Consider the following 17,614-nt stretch of genomic DNA (forward strand, 5'->3'; position numbering starts at 1 on the left):
CAGGTGGGCGCGAGCGCACACATCAATCAACCTCCTTTTGTGCGAGTAGGGGGCGGGCGGGCGCGAGCGCACACAATGAACTAACGTGCGCATGCACGCAAACACGTGGGAAGAGGAAGGGGAGGAGTGTAAACTGATAGCAGGGACAGGCAGAAGCAGGCAGAAACAGAGCAGAGCAGTTGCAAAATAGGAGAAAGAAAAGTTATAGGCAGGAGAAAGAGAATTGTTGTTGGCTAATAATAATAAGTGGGCTAACTAGCTCAGACTTACTTTTGTACCTCAGGAAGGTAAAAGAAAGGAGATAAAAAGGAAAAGATAAAAAAAAGAAAAAAATAACAAAAAAAGGGAAGAAAAATAGAGAAAAGGAGATAAAATAAAGGAGGAGAGTAAGCAGTGTTTAGTCTGGCTCATAAATTGAGTTTTGTTATCTTATAAAATAAAAGAAAAAATAAGTAAGGGAAGGAGAAGGAGAAAATAAAAAAAGGGAAAAAGAGATCTTTGATATAGTGATATACTAAGGAAGGTAAAGAAGAATAAGGCAGGAAAAGGAATTTCTTTTGATGGTGACACAATAAAAATTGGCACCTAATACAACATTGTTAAAAACATTATAAACCTGCATTAAGTAGAAATACAAAGATAAATGTACGTACATTTATTTTTTTTAAAACACCCTCCTTTCTAAAAAAATATTCTGCACTTGCGCGAAAACTGGTGGGCGGTAAGGACATTTTTTCAACCAAAAAGATGCATTAGTGGGCGGTAGGTAGAAAAAGGTTGACTACCACTGGTCTAACTGAAATAAATTATGCTCCTGGCTACTTTTAAGCCCCAAAATATTTATTTCACAAAGAGCTTATGTGCTATATCTGTTATTTAACTGATTGGTAGATGGAGAGAGAGTTTTGCCTTATTTTGAAAAGATTTGAAATACATATAAAGTTCAGAAGAAAACACGATTAGCACACAATTATGGTGATTACAAAATGACAGGCTAGCAGCTTACCCTGGGAGATCGGAGAACACGGCTTTTGCATTTTCAAGTTCATGAAGTGAATGTTCTCTGGATTTTTCTTCTAAGCACAAGACACAGCAGAGTTGAGCTAGATGATCCTTGGTGGGATGCATTGTGTAGGATCGAATTACTAGGAGACAAACCAGCCCAGCCAGCAGCCTGTTCGCTATTATTGCATTTTCCTGGCTTTTCTCTTCTAGAAGGAACGGCTGACAGACTTTCACCAACATTTTCAAAATCAGTTCTTTTACCTAAAAATAAGGAATGGACGAGTATCAATGACTGCCAAAAACAACATAAAACGGAATTAGCATTCCATAAAATACTATAGATACAGTGAGGGGAAAAAGTATTTGATCCCCTGCTGATTTTGAACGTTTACCCACTGACAAAGAAATAATCAGTCTATAATTTTAATGGTGAGAGACACAATTAAAAAAAACAAAAAAGCCAGGAAAACGCATGTCAAAAAAGTTATAAATTGATTTGCCATTTATTGAGTGAAATAAGTATTTGACCCCTTCGACTTAGAACTTGGTGGCAAAACCCTTGTTGGCAATCACAGAGGTCAGACATTTTTTGTAGTTGGCCACCAGGTTTGCACACATCTCAGGAGGGATTTTGTCCCACTCATCTTTGCAGATCCTCTCATTAAGTCATTAAGGTTTCGAGGTTGACATTTGGCAACTCGAACCTTTAGCTCCCTCCACAGATTTTTTATGGGATTAAGGTCTGAAGACTGGCTAGGCCACTCCAGGACATTAATGTGCTTCTTCTTGAGCCACTTTGATGCCTTGGCTGTGTGTTTTGGGTCATTTTCATGCTGGAATACCCATGCAAGACCCATTTTCAATGACCTGGCTGAGGGAAAGAGGTTCACACCCAAGATTTGACGGTACATGGCTCGTCCATCGTCCCTTTGATGCGGTGCAGTTGTCCTGTCCCCTTAGCAGAAAAACACACCAAAAGCATAATGTTTCCACCTCCATGTTTGACGGTGGGGATGGTGTTCTTGGGGTCATAGGTAGCATTCCAAATTGAGTTGATGCCAAAAGGCTTGATTTTGGTCTCATCTGACCACAACACTTTCAACCAGTTCTCCTCTGAATCATTAAGATGTTAATTGGCAAACTTCAGATAGGCCTGTACATGTGCTTTGTTGAGCAGGGGGACCTTGCGGGCGCTGCAGGATTTCAGTCCTTCACAGTGTAGTGTAACCAATTGTTTTCTTAGGGACTATAATCTCAGCGTCCTTAAGATCATTAACAAGATCCTCCCGTGTAATTCTGGGCTGATTCCTCACCGTTCTCATGATAATTGAAACTCCACGAGGTGAGATCTTGCATGGAGCACCAGGCCGAGGGAGACTGAACGTTATTTTGTGTTTCTTCCATGTGCGAATAATCGCACCAACTGTTGTCACCTTCTCACCAAGCTGCTTGGTGATGGTCTTGTAGCCCAATCCAGTCTTGTGTAGATCTACAGTCTTGTCTCTGACATGCTTGGACAGCTTTTTGGAGAGTTTGGAATCTGATTGATTGCTTCTGTGGACAGGTGTCTTTTATACAGTTAACGAGCTGAGATTAGGAGCACTCCCTTGAAGAGAGTGCTCCTAATCTCAGCTTGTTACCTGTATAAAAGACACCTGGGAGCCAGAAATCTTGCTGATTGATAGGGGATCAAATACTTATTTCACTCATTGACATGCAAATCAATTTAAACTTTTTTGACAAGCTTTATTCTGGATTTTCGTTTTTTGGTTATTCTGTCTCTCTCTGTTAAACTACACCTACCATTAAAATTATACACTGATCATTTCATTGTCAGTGGGCAAGCGTTCAAAATCAGCAGGGGATCAAATACTTTTTTCCCTCACTGTAAAGAATGAGTAACCTGTAATAGGTGTAACATTGTGTAAAACACACAGTGTTCTGAAACACCCCTATAAACTATACTAGATAATAACCGTTTTACAGGATACGGCACTGCAGCACATATCTGATGTCACAAGGATGACATAATATGTTAACAAACAAGTACAGATTGTGAAAACAGGCTCCAAATGAGCCTGAATTAGGTCTGGATTTCAGTCAGACAGAACATCTGAAATCTGGACCTTTCCCTTAAAATATGAATTACTTACACGCCATATGATTTCTAATCTAAAACTTTATTTTTGTATCTACATCTTGCTAGTCAGACCAAAGATGATTAACTCTCATGCTGTAAAGGGTTATTTAACTATTAGTCAACTGGCTAGCATGACCGGCTTGAAAATACAGACAAGGGTTTTATTTTATTTTTTTGTTATAATGAAAGTTTTTAGCTTTTACCCTAGAAGTATACAACCATTAAACACCTGCCGATTATATAAACACTAAAATATACAAAGTTATTTGAACAAAGGACACTCCGAACACCAACACAACTAATATGCAATTTCAGGGGGGGGGTTTGAAAGAAATAAAAAAGAATAATAATATATATATATATGTTTGACACTCTAGCTTTAAGCAGATACTTCTACTGACATGGGATAAATCTTCCCAAGTTATGCTGATCAATGTATTATGTATATTATCATAATGTGAATGTGACGTTATCGGCAGTCGATACTTGTAATGAAAGTTATTGCCATTAGATGTAATGGTTTTTTCACAATGTTAAGTACAATTGTTGCCCGGATACTATGGAGGATTTAAAAGGAAAACAAATGCCTGCCACTTGAGATAATTTAAAGGATGATATATTACTATGCACCGGTATTTGATTGCCTGTTACAGATCTTGTGTCTCTTTTTGTGGTAATTGAATAAATCTTGAAAATATTTATGGTTTCCTACCCCCAGAGCAAGTGTAGCCAAACAGTAAATACCAATGTGTCACACAACTCCCACGATGCGTGGCCAAATGGGGATCTACTATTTGCACATACTTGCAGGGTTTATTACTGGGCAGTGTTTGAATGTAAGCATGTTTTAGTATGAAGTATGTGTGTGCGTGAACATGGGGGGCTGTTTTACAACACACCTCCTATAGACTGTAAGCTCATTGAGCAGGGTCCTCTTCAACCTATCGTTCCTGTAAGTTTTGTTGTAATTGTCCTATTTTATAGTTACATCCCCTCTCATAATATCGTAAAGCGCTACGGAATCTGTTGGCGCTATATGAATGGCAATAATAATAATAATAATTTGTGTGTAGTGTTGGCATTTGAATGCAGTTTGTAGTCTTAGTGTTTCAATAACAGGGTGTATTTGTGTGTATGTTTAGTGTCTGAATGCATGGGGTGTATTTGTATATAATTTTGACGTTTTAAAACAGGGGTGTGTTTGTAGCGTTGGTGTCTGATTGCAACAGTGTAAATCACAAACTGAGGATACCGCACTCACACTTAGGAATCCAGGTGATTATCAGGGCCAGAGTTGGCAAAGCCCAGTTTAGTAGATAAAATAAATTATGTCCAGGCACTCAGGATTTCTGCAGGAAGGCTGGTTTATTGGGACAAAAAGAGCAAAGTTTCGGCCTACACCGAGGCCTTTATCAGGGCAACGTTTCAGCCTACACAGAAGCCTTTATCAAGCTTAATAAAGGTCTCTGTGTAGGCCGAAACGTTGCAGTTTTTGCTCCAATAAACCTGCCTTCCTGCAGCAATCCTGAGTGCCTGGACCTAATTTATTTTTATTGATTGCAACAGTGTGTCTGCATGTAGTGTTGATGTTTAATGGATTCCTGGACATACATTCACATTCAAAGTAACACTCCAGACACAAATTGCAGTTTTATTTTCCACTTTTCAAAAAAAAGGACATTTTAATAGAAATTGGCCCTTTTATTAATGTACCTTATTACACCCCCTTGCCTGTCAATCAGACACCCGGTCCTGTTATTCCCTGTTTTTTTAGTTCAGTAGAGATAAACTCGAGAGGCAGCAATTGCTCAGAGCACCGGCCTTGCAAAGACTTCTCATTGAACTGCATTGGGAAGTCTGTGATTGGACAGCCACAGGAAGTCTGGGTGGGGTTAGAAAGGGAGGGCTTGGAAAGGCTGCAGACAAGAGATCTACCACTATTGCAAGCTGTTTTTAGACCGGCCCCAAGAAAAAAAGCAGATTTAAATGCATGCATGTTTGCATATCCCTTTAATAGCCCAGTATCCACTCTGTCACCTGGGGCCCCAGCATTCACAGCCTAGACATGGCAGGATCTCACATTAAAGGGACACTCCAGGCACCCAGACCGCTTCTACCCATTGGAGTGGTCTGGGTGCCAACTCCTACTACCCTTAACCCTGCAAGTGTAATTATTGCAGTTTTTTTATAAACTGCAATAATTACCTTGCAGGGTTAACTCCACCTCTAGTGGCTGTCTACTAGACAGCCACTAGAGGGCACTTCCGTGTCTCTTGCACAGATTTTCTGTGCTAGAGCGTTGCTGAACATCCTCACGCTGTGTGAGGACCTCCAGCGTTGCTCAATTCCCCATAGGAAAGCTTTGAAAAGCATTTTCAATGTTTTCCTATGGGGAGCTCTAATGCGCATGCACGGCATTGCCGCGCATGCACATTAGGTCTCCCCGGCTGGTGGGCGGGATCAGTCTTTCCCACCGGCCTACATAATGCAGAGGAGAAGCGGCGGCGGAGGAAGCAGCAGCAACGTGGGACATGTCGCTGCCTCTGGTAAGTGACTGAAGGTGTTTTCACCCCTTTAGCAACCGGGGATTGGAAAATGGGAGGGAGAGGGGACCTGCAGTGCCAGGAAAACGGATTGGTTTCCTGGCACTGGAGTTTCCCTTTAAGTACTGCCCAAACTCCTTGTAAAACATCTCAGTGTATTGAAACAATCACAGGGTGAACATGGACAAACCAAAATCACAGAAACATTATCATTGTGATTAGCACAGGTCTCTGTAGGAAATGTATGCCATTGGTCACCGGTTGACCGCATGCTATGCCTGTTGACGACAGCCGCCACATATGCACAGATTTAACACTGGCTAATCCTGAACTCTCTTCCAGGCTGGTCAATGATGCTGCCCAAGGTGGAGTGCACCATGACCACTTCAGATAACTGAAGTGGTCCCAACTACTGTTGCTAACTAGTAATATTTCAAAAAGTAGGTTTGTTTTTTGAAAAAGGGATTAAAGAAAAACAAAAAAACAGAGCTCTCAAAATGATACATAAAACAAACAAACACTTAAGTGGTCATGGTGCTTGGAGTAGCCCTTTAAAATTACTTAAATATAGGAAACATATGGCACCCACATAACGATCTGACGTGAGACAGAAATACTTATAGTCTTATATTTTATCATTCAAGTATCAAACATGCAGCCTTGTTTAGCATCTAAACATAACATCATATTTTACCTGTTTGTCTCCAAATCCAAGAGCAGTCCATTTTATCGGGTATTTATCAAACAACAACGGGTTTGTGTACACATGATAAAACTGGCGAAGCTGATTAAAAAAACTCGACAAATTGATAGAATCGCAGGTGCTGAGAATACTGAAGATACTATCAAGCATGACCTCGCCTGCTATCTCTTTCGCTTTATAAATGTCCTTATACTGGTCTGACACCAATCCCATTAGGTTTTTTCCAGCCTCTCTTAATTTCTTGAAGAAACCCTTGTCTTCTTTCATGCAAATATCGTCATATTGATGCCATTCTGAAAACAAAAGGGAAAGAAATCGTAATATTTAGACTAAAATGTACAAATCAAGCATCTACTCACTGTGGGGAACATGAAGGTCCAAGATGACTGGGAAATCCAGAAGTAAGTGGCCGAGCCGGAGTTCTAGAGCAGTTTTAGGATGGTCCCGCTAATAGCAGTGAGGGGCGGAAAGGGTAGGAAACTGGACAGGGAGATAGGAGCTCAGTGCGTTATAGTCCTTTGTGCACGAGTTCATCATAGTCAAACCCTCTCTAATTTTATTAACAAAAGGAATGCCTGGGGAACATTATGTTAGTAGCCAATCAGAGGGCAGGAACAGTTAACTGTTGAACTTTGATGATGTATGTTCTGTGTCCAACGTGCCCGAGGAAAAATAAAAATCACCTACAAATCTCTTATTATACGTACAAAAAATCCTCTTCACTACAAGGTATAAACAGGTTTTTTTAATGTATTTTTATTGCAGATGTAGGCACTTTATAGAGTGCGATATATGATCAGCAAAAAAAAAAAAAAAATCCTGAAAAGCAGGGTCAATTGAAAGAATAATTAAGAATAATTAGTAGTTCCTTTTATTAATTAGGAATATTCTGTAAAAATAGTCAGCATCATCAGTTTAAAGATAGAGAAACAGAAGTAGAATAGAGTTTTGTATGAAAGGTACGTCCTACCTCTTTCAGTTGTAAGCCATGGTGGTAAGTTAAGACAACGATTCACATGTGAGCGGTCTTGACTATCAACATAATAAATGTATTCATACTCCAATTCCTTGCCTTTACGCATAACTACATACTTGTATGGAATATTTTTATCAATATTGCTTTTGTGAAGTTTTGCGCAACCTTCATAAAGGAAACCGTGATGGTCCAAATTCCTTGAGAAATGAAAAGAATATTAAAAGTTAGCAGTTTCACAGATGGTGGCACTGGGAGTGACGGGGTTATAAGTTAATTATTCTACCATTTGATTTCTTGACAATCAGAAATGTCTTTCTAAATGTTTTTTCTCAAATGCATAAAAAAACAATAAAATAAAAAATCTGAACAGAATACAAGAAGAAGAAATGATCATCAACAGTTACAGCACCAGCGGAAACAGAAGGAGCTTTTTGCGTCACCAACGGAAAAAAAAGGAGCACAATACGGCACCAACGGAAAGATAAGGAGCATATTACATCACCAACGGAAAGATAAGCAGCATATTACAGCACCAACGGAAAGATAAGGAGCATATTACATCACCAACGGAAAGATAAGGAGCATATTACATCACCAACGGAAAGATAAGGAGCATATTACGGCACCAACGGAAAGATAAGGAGCATATTACAGCACCAACGGAAAGATAAGGAGCATATTACAGCACCAACGGAAAGATAAGGAGCATATTACAGCACCAGCGGAAAGATAAGGAGCATATTACATCACCAACGGAAAGATAAGGAGCATATTACGTCACCAACGGAAAGATAAGGAGAATATTACGTCACCAACGGAAAGATAAGGAGCATATTACGTCACCAACGGAAAGATAAGGAGCATATTACATCACCAACGGAAAGATAAGAAGCATATTACAGCACCAACGGAAAGATAAGGAGCATATTACGTCACCAACGGAAAGATAAGGAGCATATTACATCACCAACGGAAAGATAAGGAGCATATTACAGCACCAACGGAAAGATAAGGAGCATATTACAGCACCAACAGAAAGATAAGGAGCATATTACATCACCAACGGAAAGATAAGCAGCATATTACAACACCAGCGGAAAGATAAGGAGCATATTACAGCACCAACGGAAAGATAAGGAGCATATTACGTCATCAACGGAAAGATAAGAAGCATATTACGTCACCCACGGAAAGATAAGCAGCATTTTACATCACCAACGGAAAGATAAGGAGCATATTACAGCACCAACGGAAAGATAAGGAGCATATTACGTTACCAACGGAAAGATAAGGAGCATATTACGTCACCAACGGTAAGATAAGGAGCATATTACAGCACCAACGGAAAGATAAGGAGCATATTACAGCACCAGCGGAAAGATAAGGAGCATATTACAGCACCAGTGGAAAGAGAAGGAGCATATTACAGCACCAGCGGAAAGATAAGGAGCATATTACATCGCCAGCGGAAATATAAGGGGCATATTACATCACCAGCGGAAAGATAAGGGGCATATTACAGAACTAGCTGAAAGATAAGGGGCATATTACATCACCAGCAGAAAGATAAGGAGCATATTACATCGCCAGCGGAAATATAAGGGGCATATTACATCACCAGCGGAAAGATAAGGAGCATATTACGTCACCAACGGAAAGATAAGCAGCATATTACAACACTGTTCCATTTCCTTTGTCTGACCACCATCTACTAACATTTGACATCAGCATACTCCGTACCCAAATTTCACCACCCTCAACTCTCCAATCTCACAGAAACCTCAACTGCCTTGATCTCCAGCATTTCTCCAAAAAACTCAATACTCTCCTTTTACCCATCTCAAATCTAACTTACCCTAACTCGGCTATCTCACTCTACAACTCAACTCTCTCTTCTCAACTCGACACCATGGAACCTCCTAAAATTAAACGCAGTAAGCGCCCCCAATTACAACCCTGGCACACCAAGCTGACCCGTCACCTCCAAAAATGTTCTAGAACTGCTGAACGCTGCTGGAGAAAGTCTCACTTTGCATCTGACTTCCTCCACTATAAATTTATGCTACGCTCCTACAGCATATTACTGTAAAAAGTAAATTACTTTAACACCCTCATAAGTACACTGTCCCATCAACCAAAACACCTATTTCACACTTTTGATGCTCTTCTTCGCCCTTTTACTCCCCCTCCTTCTACCACCTTGTCCGCCACAAACCTTGCATCTCACTTTACTGAGAAGATCTCTACAATCAGAGATGAGATCGCTAATTTATGTCCTTCCCCTACCAATACATCACCCAACCCCACTCCCTCCACCACTCTACACTCATTCGCACCTGCTACAGCAGAAGAGGTTTCTTGTCTGTTCCGGTCCTCCCACCCCACCACCTGTTTCTTCAATCCTATTCATACATATCTCATCCGCACTATGTCTCCCTGTCTAGCTCTTCCCCTCACTAAAATCCCTGTCTCTCCTTTCCTCTGGCACATTTCCCTCACCCTTCAAACATGCAACCATAACCCCAATTCTAAAACAGCCCAGCCTCGACCCCAACTCCCCATCCAACTACCGCCCGATCTCGCTACTGCCATTTGCCTCCAAGATCCTCAAGAGAGTTGTGCACACCAGACTGACTGAGTTTCTCGAAACCAACTCTCTGCTTGACCCCCTTCAATCTGGATTCCCCGCTGGTCATTCTGTCGAAACAGCTGTGACCAAAGTATCCAATGATTTAATTGCTGCTAAATCTCGTGGCCAATACTCTATCCTAATCCTCCTTGATCTTTCTGCTGCCTTTGATCCTGTTGATCATCAACAGCTTCTTCGCATTCTCCGTAATTTTGGTCTACGGGATACTGCTCTCTCCTGGTGCTCCTCCTACCTCTCCCAGCGCTCTTTCAGTGTTTCTTTCTCGGACTCTGCCTCTTCCCCCCAACCACTCTCTGTCAGCGTCCCCCAAGGCTCTGTCCTTGGTCCCCTACTGTTCTCTATCTATACTGCCTCTCTTGGTAAACTCATCAGCTCGTTTGGCTTCCATTATCATTTCTATGCTGATGACACGCAAATTTACCTGTCCTCTCCTGATTTCTCTTGCCCATCTTGACTAGTGTCTCTGACTGCCTCTCTTCAATTTCAAAATGGATGGCTGCTCACTTCCTTAAACTCAACCTGTCCAAAACAGAACTTCTGGTCTTTCCTCCCTCAAGTGTTACTACTTCTGTGTCTGTCTCCATCCAATTCAACAGCGCTACCATCACCTCTACCTCGCAGGCTCGCTGCCTGGGTGTTCTTTTTAAATCCCACTTCTCCTTCACCCCTCACATCCAATCAATCGCCTGTCGCTTCCATCTCAAAAACATAGCGCGCATCCATCCCTATTTAACACCGGATGCGGCTAAGGTGCTGGTCCATGCTCTTGTTCTCTCTCGCCTGGACTACTGCAATACCCTTCTCAGTGGTCTTACGTGTTCCCAGATTGCACCGTTGCAATCTATATTGAATGCAGCGGCAAGGCTAATTTTCCTGTCCACTCGCACCTCCCACGCCTCCCCACTGTCAGTCCCTGCATTGGCTCCCAGTTAGATATAGGGCTCAATTCAAAATGCTGGTGCTTGCTTACAAGTCCCTGCATAATGCTGCTCCAACCTACCTATCCTTCCTAATACACAAGTATGTCCCATCGAGGCCCCAAGCTCTGCCAAAGACCTACGTATATCCTCTGTCCATACTCCCACCTCTAACGCTCGCCTCCAAGACTTTTCCAGGGCTGCACCTCTTCTGTGGAACTCCCTTCCCTCCTCCATAAGAATTTCACCCAGTCTCCACTCATTCCAAAAATTATTGAAAACTCACTTCTTCAGGAAAGCAGATCAATTAAACTGTTAGCAGGTTTTTATCCTCCACCCTCCATGACTCATCTCCTGCAACTGTCAAAAACTACCTACTAAGCCCTCAGCTTATATTTTTCTAACAACCTACTTCGTACCCCTAATTTTACCCTTTGTGTCACTATACCCCACTCCCTCTAGAATGTAAGCTCATTGAGCAGGGCCCTCCACCTCTCTGTTCCTGTATGTTGAGTTTTCTGGTTACAATTAAATGTTTGTTAGTCCACGCTTTGTACAGCGCTACGGAATCTGATGGTGCTATATAAATATTAAAATAATAATAATAATAATGTAACTATGTGACTATGTGACTATGTTGAACTAGAAGGAGAACACCAGAAGGTTATGTGTACTGATTTCATACACCTTATTTATATTGGTTTGGATACATTTAATATGGGGTTACAATCAATAACTGTACCCCTGTAATAGGGGTGGGGGGGTGCAGTGGCGGGTTTCCTGCGCCAGCAAGTTTGGTAAATGAATAATGCCCGGACGGGCTTGGGGAGTCACAGCCTGAATTTGGTTGATGACGAAGTACAGGATGAAGAGGTTTTGGAAGAAGTTTAAAGTGAACCTGTCTGCTGGGTAAAACCAGCCGCTGACAGTATTTGGTTATGCTGATTTAAATAAAGCTGTGGTCGTTGCCCTTAACCACTTAACATGGTGTTGCGTTACTTATTGGGAATGGAAGGGCAACAGGATTTGGTGATCGAAGGAGTCAGCAGTCATGTGAGGAAGAGAAGAGGAAGCAATAAAACGAAGGTAAGTTTGAGGTGACAGAGCCACCTAGACTGTCAAGTAAAATCTTCCAATCTCACGAGGCTCTTCTGTCTTCCATCGCTTATTGCGCATGTCCAGTACAACCTCCCTGAGTCTTGATCTTGGGCAGTGACGAGATTTCGTTACTGGGCATGCGCAAGATCGGAATCGTGAAGAAGATGGCAGTGAACAAATGTCACTGCTAGCTTACTAAACATGGCGCTAGATAGGAAGAAGATCTGGCAACATAAACAAATCTTATTTAAAATGTTTAAAGCAGTAAAAAGCATAGATGTAAAAAAACAAAATAGAAAAATTGAGGGGGGATGGGATGCGAAAAAGAGCATGGGGAGGAGGGGGACGACACCAAATGTGCCAATTTAGTGTCAATTGAAATAGTCTTTTTACGAATAAATACAAAAAGGGACCTTTCCACAAGTAACACATGGAGCCAAACTCAAATATTATTATACTAGACAGTCCTATATAGTGATTTACCTTGTGAAATTCATTACACAGACATTGTCTTTCCAATTGCTGTATTGACTTATCCTTTCCGCCCGCACTACAACTTTATCTTCATCAGGTTTGATTTTAAAATCATTGGAAACAATAACATGGAAATACACGGATATATAATGTGTTGGATCTGAAGATCTGGTGACAACAATTTAAAAATGATGAGTTCACAAATTACCAGCATGAGATTGTTACAATAAAACCAGAGCAATATGTGAAGCAGAACATATACAACTATATTAGAGCGATAAACACACGGTGTTACATGACAATAAGCACTAACAATACTTTCCTCGAATTCTCCATAGATTGGGGGGGGGGGGGGGGGGGTAATTGGTAGGGGTTTGCTAGTCTAAACTCATAATTCACAATGTGTCTGTGAATACAGGACACTTTCTTTATTTCTGAATAAAAAAAATAATATCATATATTTAGAATTTGTTAAAAATAGTTCCCCATGAGGTGAGGGTAAAGGGATTTTCTGCAAATACACCATTCGGCGTGTGAATATTTGGTGCAAATAAACCTCAATTTTTTTTTATTGCATTCAAAAAGTGCAAACATTATGGATTAAATAATAAAAGGGTATTTTATAAAGGGTGGTACCAAGCACCGAGACCACTATAGTTTATGGTATTATTACAGATCATTGTATTAAAAGGGACACAGCAGGCACTATAACTATTTCATATCATTGAAGGGATTATGGTGCCTGGAGCCCCCTGGTGCAGTCCCTCCATTCAGTGTTAAACCATTTTTGAGCAGTTTCATGCTATATAAGGGTCCCTAACCACCCACAACCCGCCCCCACTGGAGGTGTGGCTAAGGCAGGGATTATTCACTTCCTTCTAGCCATACCAGCCCCTACCAGCAGTGGGTGCTGTGATAGGCTGAATATGGTCAGCTGACAGTCACAGCCAATCACAGCCTCCCAGTGCTACTAAAACTAACACTTCTTCATTACCCCAGGCAGCACAGAGAGGATGGGTGCAAGATGCTCTCGCTTGACATTAAAAACTATTTAACACTTACGGAAGGACAGAGCCAGGAGACTCCAGACATTAGTTGCTTTAATGGGAAAAAGCAGTTACAGTGCCTGCAGTGTCCCTTTAATATCTAAATTTGCTTTTTACCTCGTACGTGGTCCTTGTTGGTCTTTGCTCCCAGTAGATTTCTGTTCGTCTAATTGTGTCTCTTTCTGTTTAGACAGGTTTTCATTCTGTTTTCATAAAAATACATTATTTTACATTATACACACACATTAAATTTCAGATTCTACCATCAAAGAATTGTGTTGTACTAATGTAGCAGCCAAACCCTGCTCCCACCTCCCCGCTGTTGGATTGGCTCAGCTCGGGAATGCTTCTCGAAGCAAAGCACATCTTCTCAATGTTTCAGATACACTCAGGGCCGGATTAACATAGGGGCTGATGGAGCTGCAGCTCCAGGCCCAGGCCCATGGAATAGGCCCATTTATAAAAAAAAAAAAAAGTAATTTTTTTTTAAAAAAACATTTTTTATACATTACTCTTAGGTTTGCCACCTGATTGGTATTTTAAGGCACAGCCGATATTTGAAGCTGCCAGGCCGTGACGGTATTGCAGTAATACTGGCAATACAAATGCAAATGTTTTTTCCTCAGTATAAACGGAGATAACTCTGCAATACCAGCACCGGCCAGTAGGGGTCACTGTGTATGGAGAAAGGCAGGCATAGGAAGTTACAGCAACTCCCTGCCTCTCTCTACTCAATGATCCGGGGGGAAGCAGCTACACAGCACAGAGAGTCCAGACAGCAGCTCCCAGCCTGCAGAGACAGACTACAGCTCAGGTATGTGAAGGACAGGGGGGAAAGGCAGCAGGGAGACATGGGGACACTGAGACACTAGGGGACACTGGGAGACATAGGGACACTGAGACACTTGGGGACATTGGGAAACATGGGGACACAGACACTAGGGAACAATGTGAGACATGGGGATGCTGAGACACATGGGGAAGCTGTGAGACATAGGTAGACACATTGGGACACGGAGACACTAGGGACACAGTGTCTCTCAGTGTCCCCATGTCTCCCAGTGTCCCCTAGTCTCCCAGTGTCCCCTAGTCTCCCAGTGTCTGTGTCCCCATGTCTCTCAGTGTCCCCAAATGTCTGTGTCCCCATGTCTCCCAGTCAGTGTCTGTGTCCCCATGTTTTCCAGTGTCCCTATGTCTCAGTGTCCCCATGTCTCCCCAAATGTATGTGTCCCTATGTCTATGTCCACAAGTGTCTAGGTCCCCATGCCTCCCAGCCAGTGTCCCTAGTGTCTCAGTGTCCCCTAGTCTCCCAGTGTCTGTGTCCCCATGTCTCTGTGTCCCTAGTGTCTTAGTTTCCCCAAATGTCTGTGTTCCCATGTCTCCCAGTGTCAGTGTCCCCATGTCTCTGTGACCCCATGTATCCTAGTGTCCCCAAATGTCTCAGTGTCCCCATGTCTCCAGTGTCTCCATGTGCCCCCATGTCTCCAAGTGTCCCCACGCGTCTCAGTGCCCCTGGGCCTCTCAGTGTCCCCATGACTCTGTGTCCCATACTATCCTACTGACACGTGACACACTGATACATGGGGACACTGGGCGACATGGGGACACTGACACTGTGATACATAGGGACACTGATGCCAGGCTGGCCTTTTTTTCAATTCTTTCGACAGACATGCCCTCTTTTTGGGCATGTTCACCTCTTTTGGCAGTTCTGGTCATGTGATTCGCGTCAGTGGCCCACCCTTTTACACCACCCATTGACTTCCTGCATCACTGGATTCTGCTGTTAGGGGGTATGGATTTACTTGAATGATTAAAGCACAAATTAAATAAAGAGATTAGCATAGAGTATGTGTTTTCTTATAGCTGCATCCTTTGCGTTTCCCTCCAAAACCAACTCCATCAGATACATGACGCTTGAGATGTATAACTGTTTTAGGTCGATAAGATTCTGTAATTAGGCCCATCATAAATGTCAGCACCAGGCCCACTGGGCTCTTAATCTGGCCCTGGACACACTAGCTTCATTGCGAGAGCACTGGTGTCAAAACAAAGTGATATCTACTACTCTGTTCCACTACTGACCGCTCACTAAAGTACAATCATAGCAAGTACAGTGCATGTGTAGTAGTTGCTGTCACAGAGAGCCTATAGGAGAGTTCTCCTGCTCTAACTTAATTGTCGGCATAACAGTCTATGGCTGATTATCAGGTGGTGGTGGGCCAAATGTATGAAAGTGATGATCTTAAAACCTATATATTTGCTAGAACAATTGATGTGTTATACTCTTTCAATGCATAGGTCAGTGTACTCATGACAGGTACTCTGAGTATCAAATATTCAGGCAATATAAAAATTTTTTAGTTATTTTCCCTTTAACATTTGCTAATGTTTATATCTCTGTATTTAAGTGTTAAGACCATATTCTGAAAGCTTGTTATATGGCCATCATTATGAAGGGGGTCGGTTCACATATAAAAAAAAACAGTGTTAAACAGTGAAACAAATTAGGAGGTCAAGTTTTAATACTTACAAGCTCAGGTGTCTTTCTAAATTGTGCAGAGCAAGAAGACGTACCGTAATTCAAATCAGTCTTGTTTAGGGGTACAAATTTAAAATAAGGAAATACTTAATTATTCTAAGAATTATGATTTGCTTATTTTGAATTATGAAATTCCAATGTTAATTCATATTTATCTTCATCAAGAAAGTTGGCTGAAAACACGTGGCTTAGCGCTATGGAAAAGCTAAATTGGATTTTAGCAAAACAAGGCAAGAGCTCAATGTGCTCCAGTATTAATAGCAGAATATCAAATGTTGGGGTGTGGCCTGACCACCGATGGAGTGAGACGCACCTAACTCGAGCTCCTAGGCCCCAACCTGCTAAGCCCAGTAAATAACCTAAAATACACACGCAAATGGGGAAAAACAGGAGACTCACCACCGCAGGACCGTCCAGCGCAGCCCCGGCAAGGCAACCACCGGGCCCGATGGCCGAATTCCTGTCGGTGCTGCCCGGCCTCCGCGGCTCTGGGGAGGTGGACACACGGGCACCCTCATCCCCTGGCTCCAGCGTGATGGGTTCCACACAAGACTCACCTGCAATAGGCACACTGTCCCAGATATCAGCGGACATTGCGGCGATCTCAACAAGCATGCTGACCCGCAGGGATAAAACAGAAATGGTGGCTGAATTATGCTCAATCATCAAAGAAGAAATTGCAGCAGTCTGTAGCGACCTCTCCGCACTGGAGCAGAGGGTGGATGCCCTAGAAGAGACTCACCTGCAGGCCGCACAGCATCAGCAGGCCGCAGATCTGGCCACCACGAGGCAGGGCAACATCCTCCTGGATCTCCGCCGGCAGATCGAAGACCTGGACAACAGGGGCCGCCGGAACAACATCAGAATCCGGGGCCTGCCGGAGGGTGGGCCCTGCAAGAGATCCTCACGGGCCCCTCCTGGGGGACACAGCTCTGCAAGAATTTGGCATAGAGAGAGCGCACCGGGCCCTGAGGGCCCCCAGGAGAGACGACCAACCCAGAGACATCTTCTGCTCACTGGTGTCGTTTCAGCTAAAGGAGGCCCTCATGACACCGCCAGAGCATGGCCGCATGTATCCTATATGGACGCACAGATCACCCTCTTCCAGGACCTGTCTACTATCACTCTCGATGCCCGACGGGCCCTGAGGCCACTTACATCCTCCAATGTGCATTAGGGGTTAACTCCATGTCTACTCTGTGTTATTTGATAAAAAGCCAATATTAAGAGAAATTGGCATTTTCACAAATCCCCTTATTAATACCTCCCAGCTGCACAGGTGTTGACTTTACCTCCCAATTGGTTTCACTGTGTAACATATCTTTATAGGGGTCTCACTCAATCTGCACTGTAGTTAAAAGTAGAAGTGAGTGCGCCTGATAATGACGCATCGGTGGGGGATTGCGGCAATTGTCAAGCATGATCCACCTGTCCCAAAGAGAAACATCTGATTAGACCAGAGTCTTCAGCATTGAAGACATCACAGGAAGAGATGACGAGACTCCATGTACTGAAATATT

The 17,614-nt window shown here is 42.6% G+C and overlaps 1 protein-coding gene across 4 annotated transcripts in view; it reads right to left on the reverse strand.

Moving 5' to 3' along the window:
• The window catches only part of RNF213 (ring finger protein 213), a 182,375-nt gene that overhangs the window by 115,676 nt on the left and 49,085 nt on the right, over positions 1–17,614 (reverse strand). For all 4 annotated transcript variants that reach the window (XM_063456333.1, XM_063456332.1, XM_063456331.1 and 1 more), the window contains 5 exons: positions 13,670–13,755; positions 12,516–12,674; positions 7,362–7,564; positions 6,383–6,684; positions 1,007–1,266 (listed from right to left, as the gene is read on the reverse strand). In XM_063456333.1, the coding sequence (XP_063312403.1) occupies positions 1,007–1,266; positions 6,383–6,684; positions 7,362–7,564; positions 12,516–12,674; positions 13,670–13,755 (1,010 nt within the window). The remainder of the gene's footprint in view (positions 1–1,006; positions 1,267–6,382; positions 6,685–7,361; positions 7,565–12,515; positions 12,675–13,669; positions 13,756–17,614) is intronic.

This window comes from Pelobates fuscus, chromosome 5 (assembly GCF_036172605.1).
Source record: "Pelobates fuscus isolate aPelFus1 chromosome 5, aPelFus1.pri, whole genome shotgun sequence".
In the NCBI taxonomy this organism is placed as follows: Eukaryota; Metazoa; Chordata; class Amphibia; order Anura; family Pelobatidae; genus Pelobates; species Pelobates fuscus.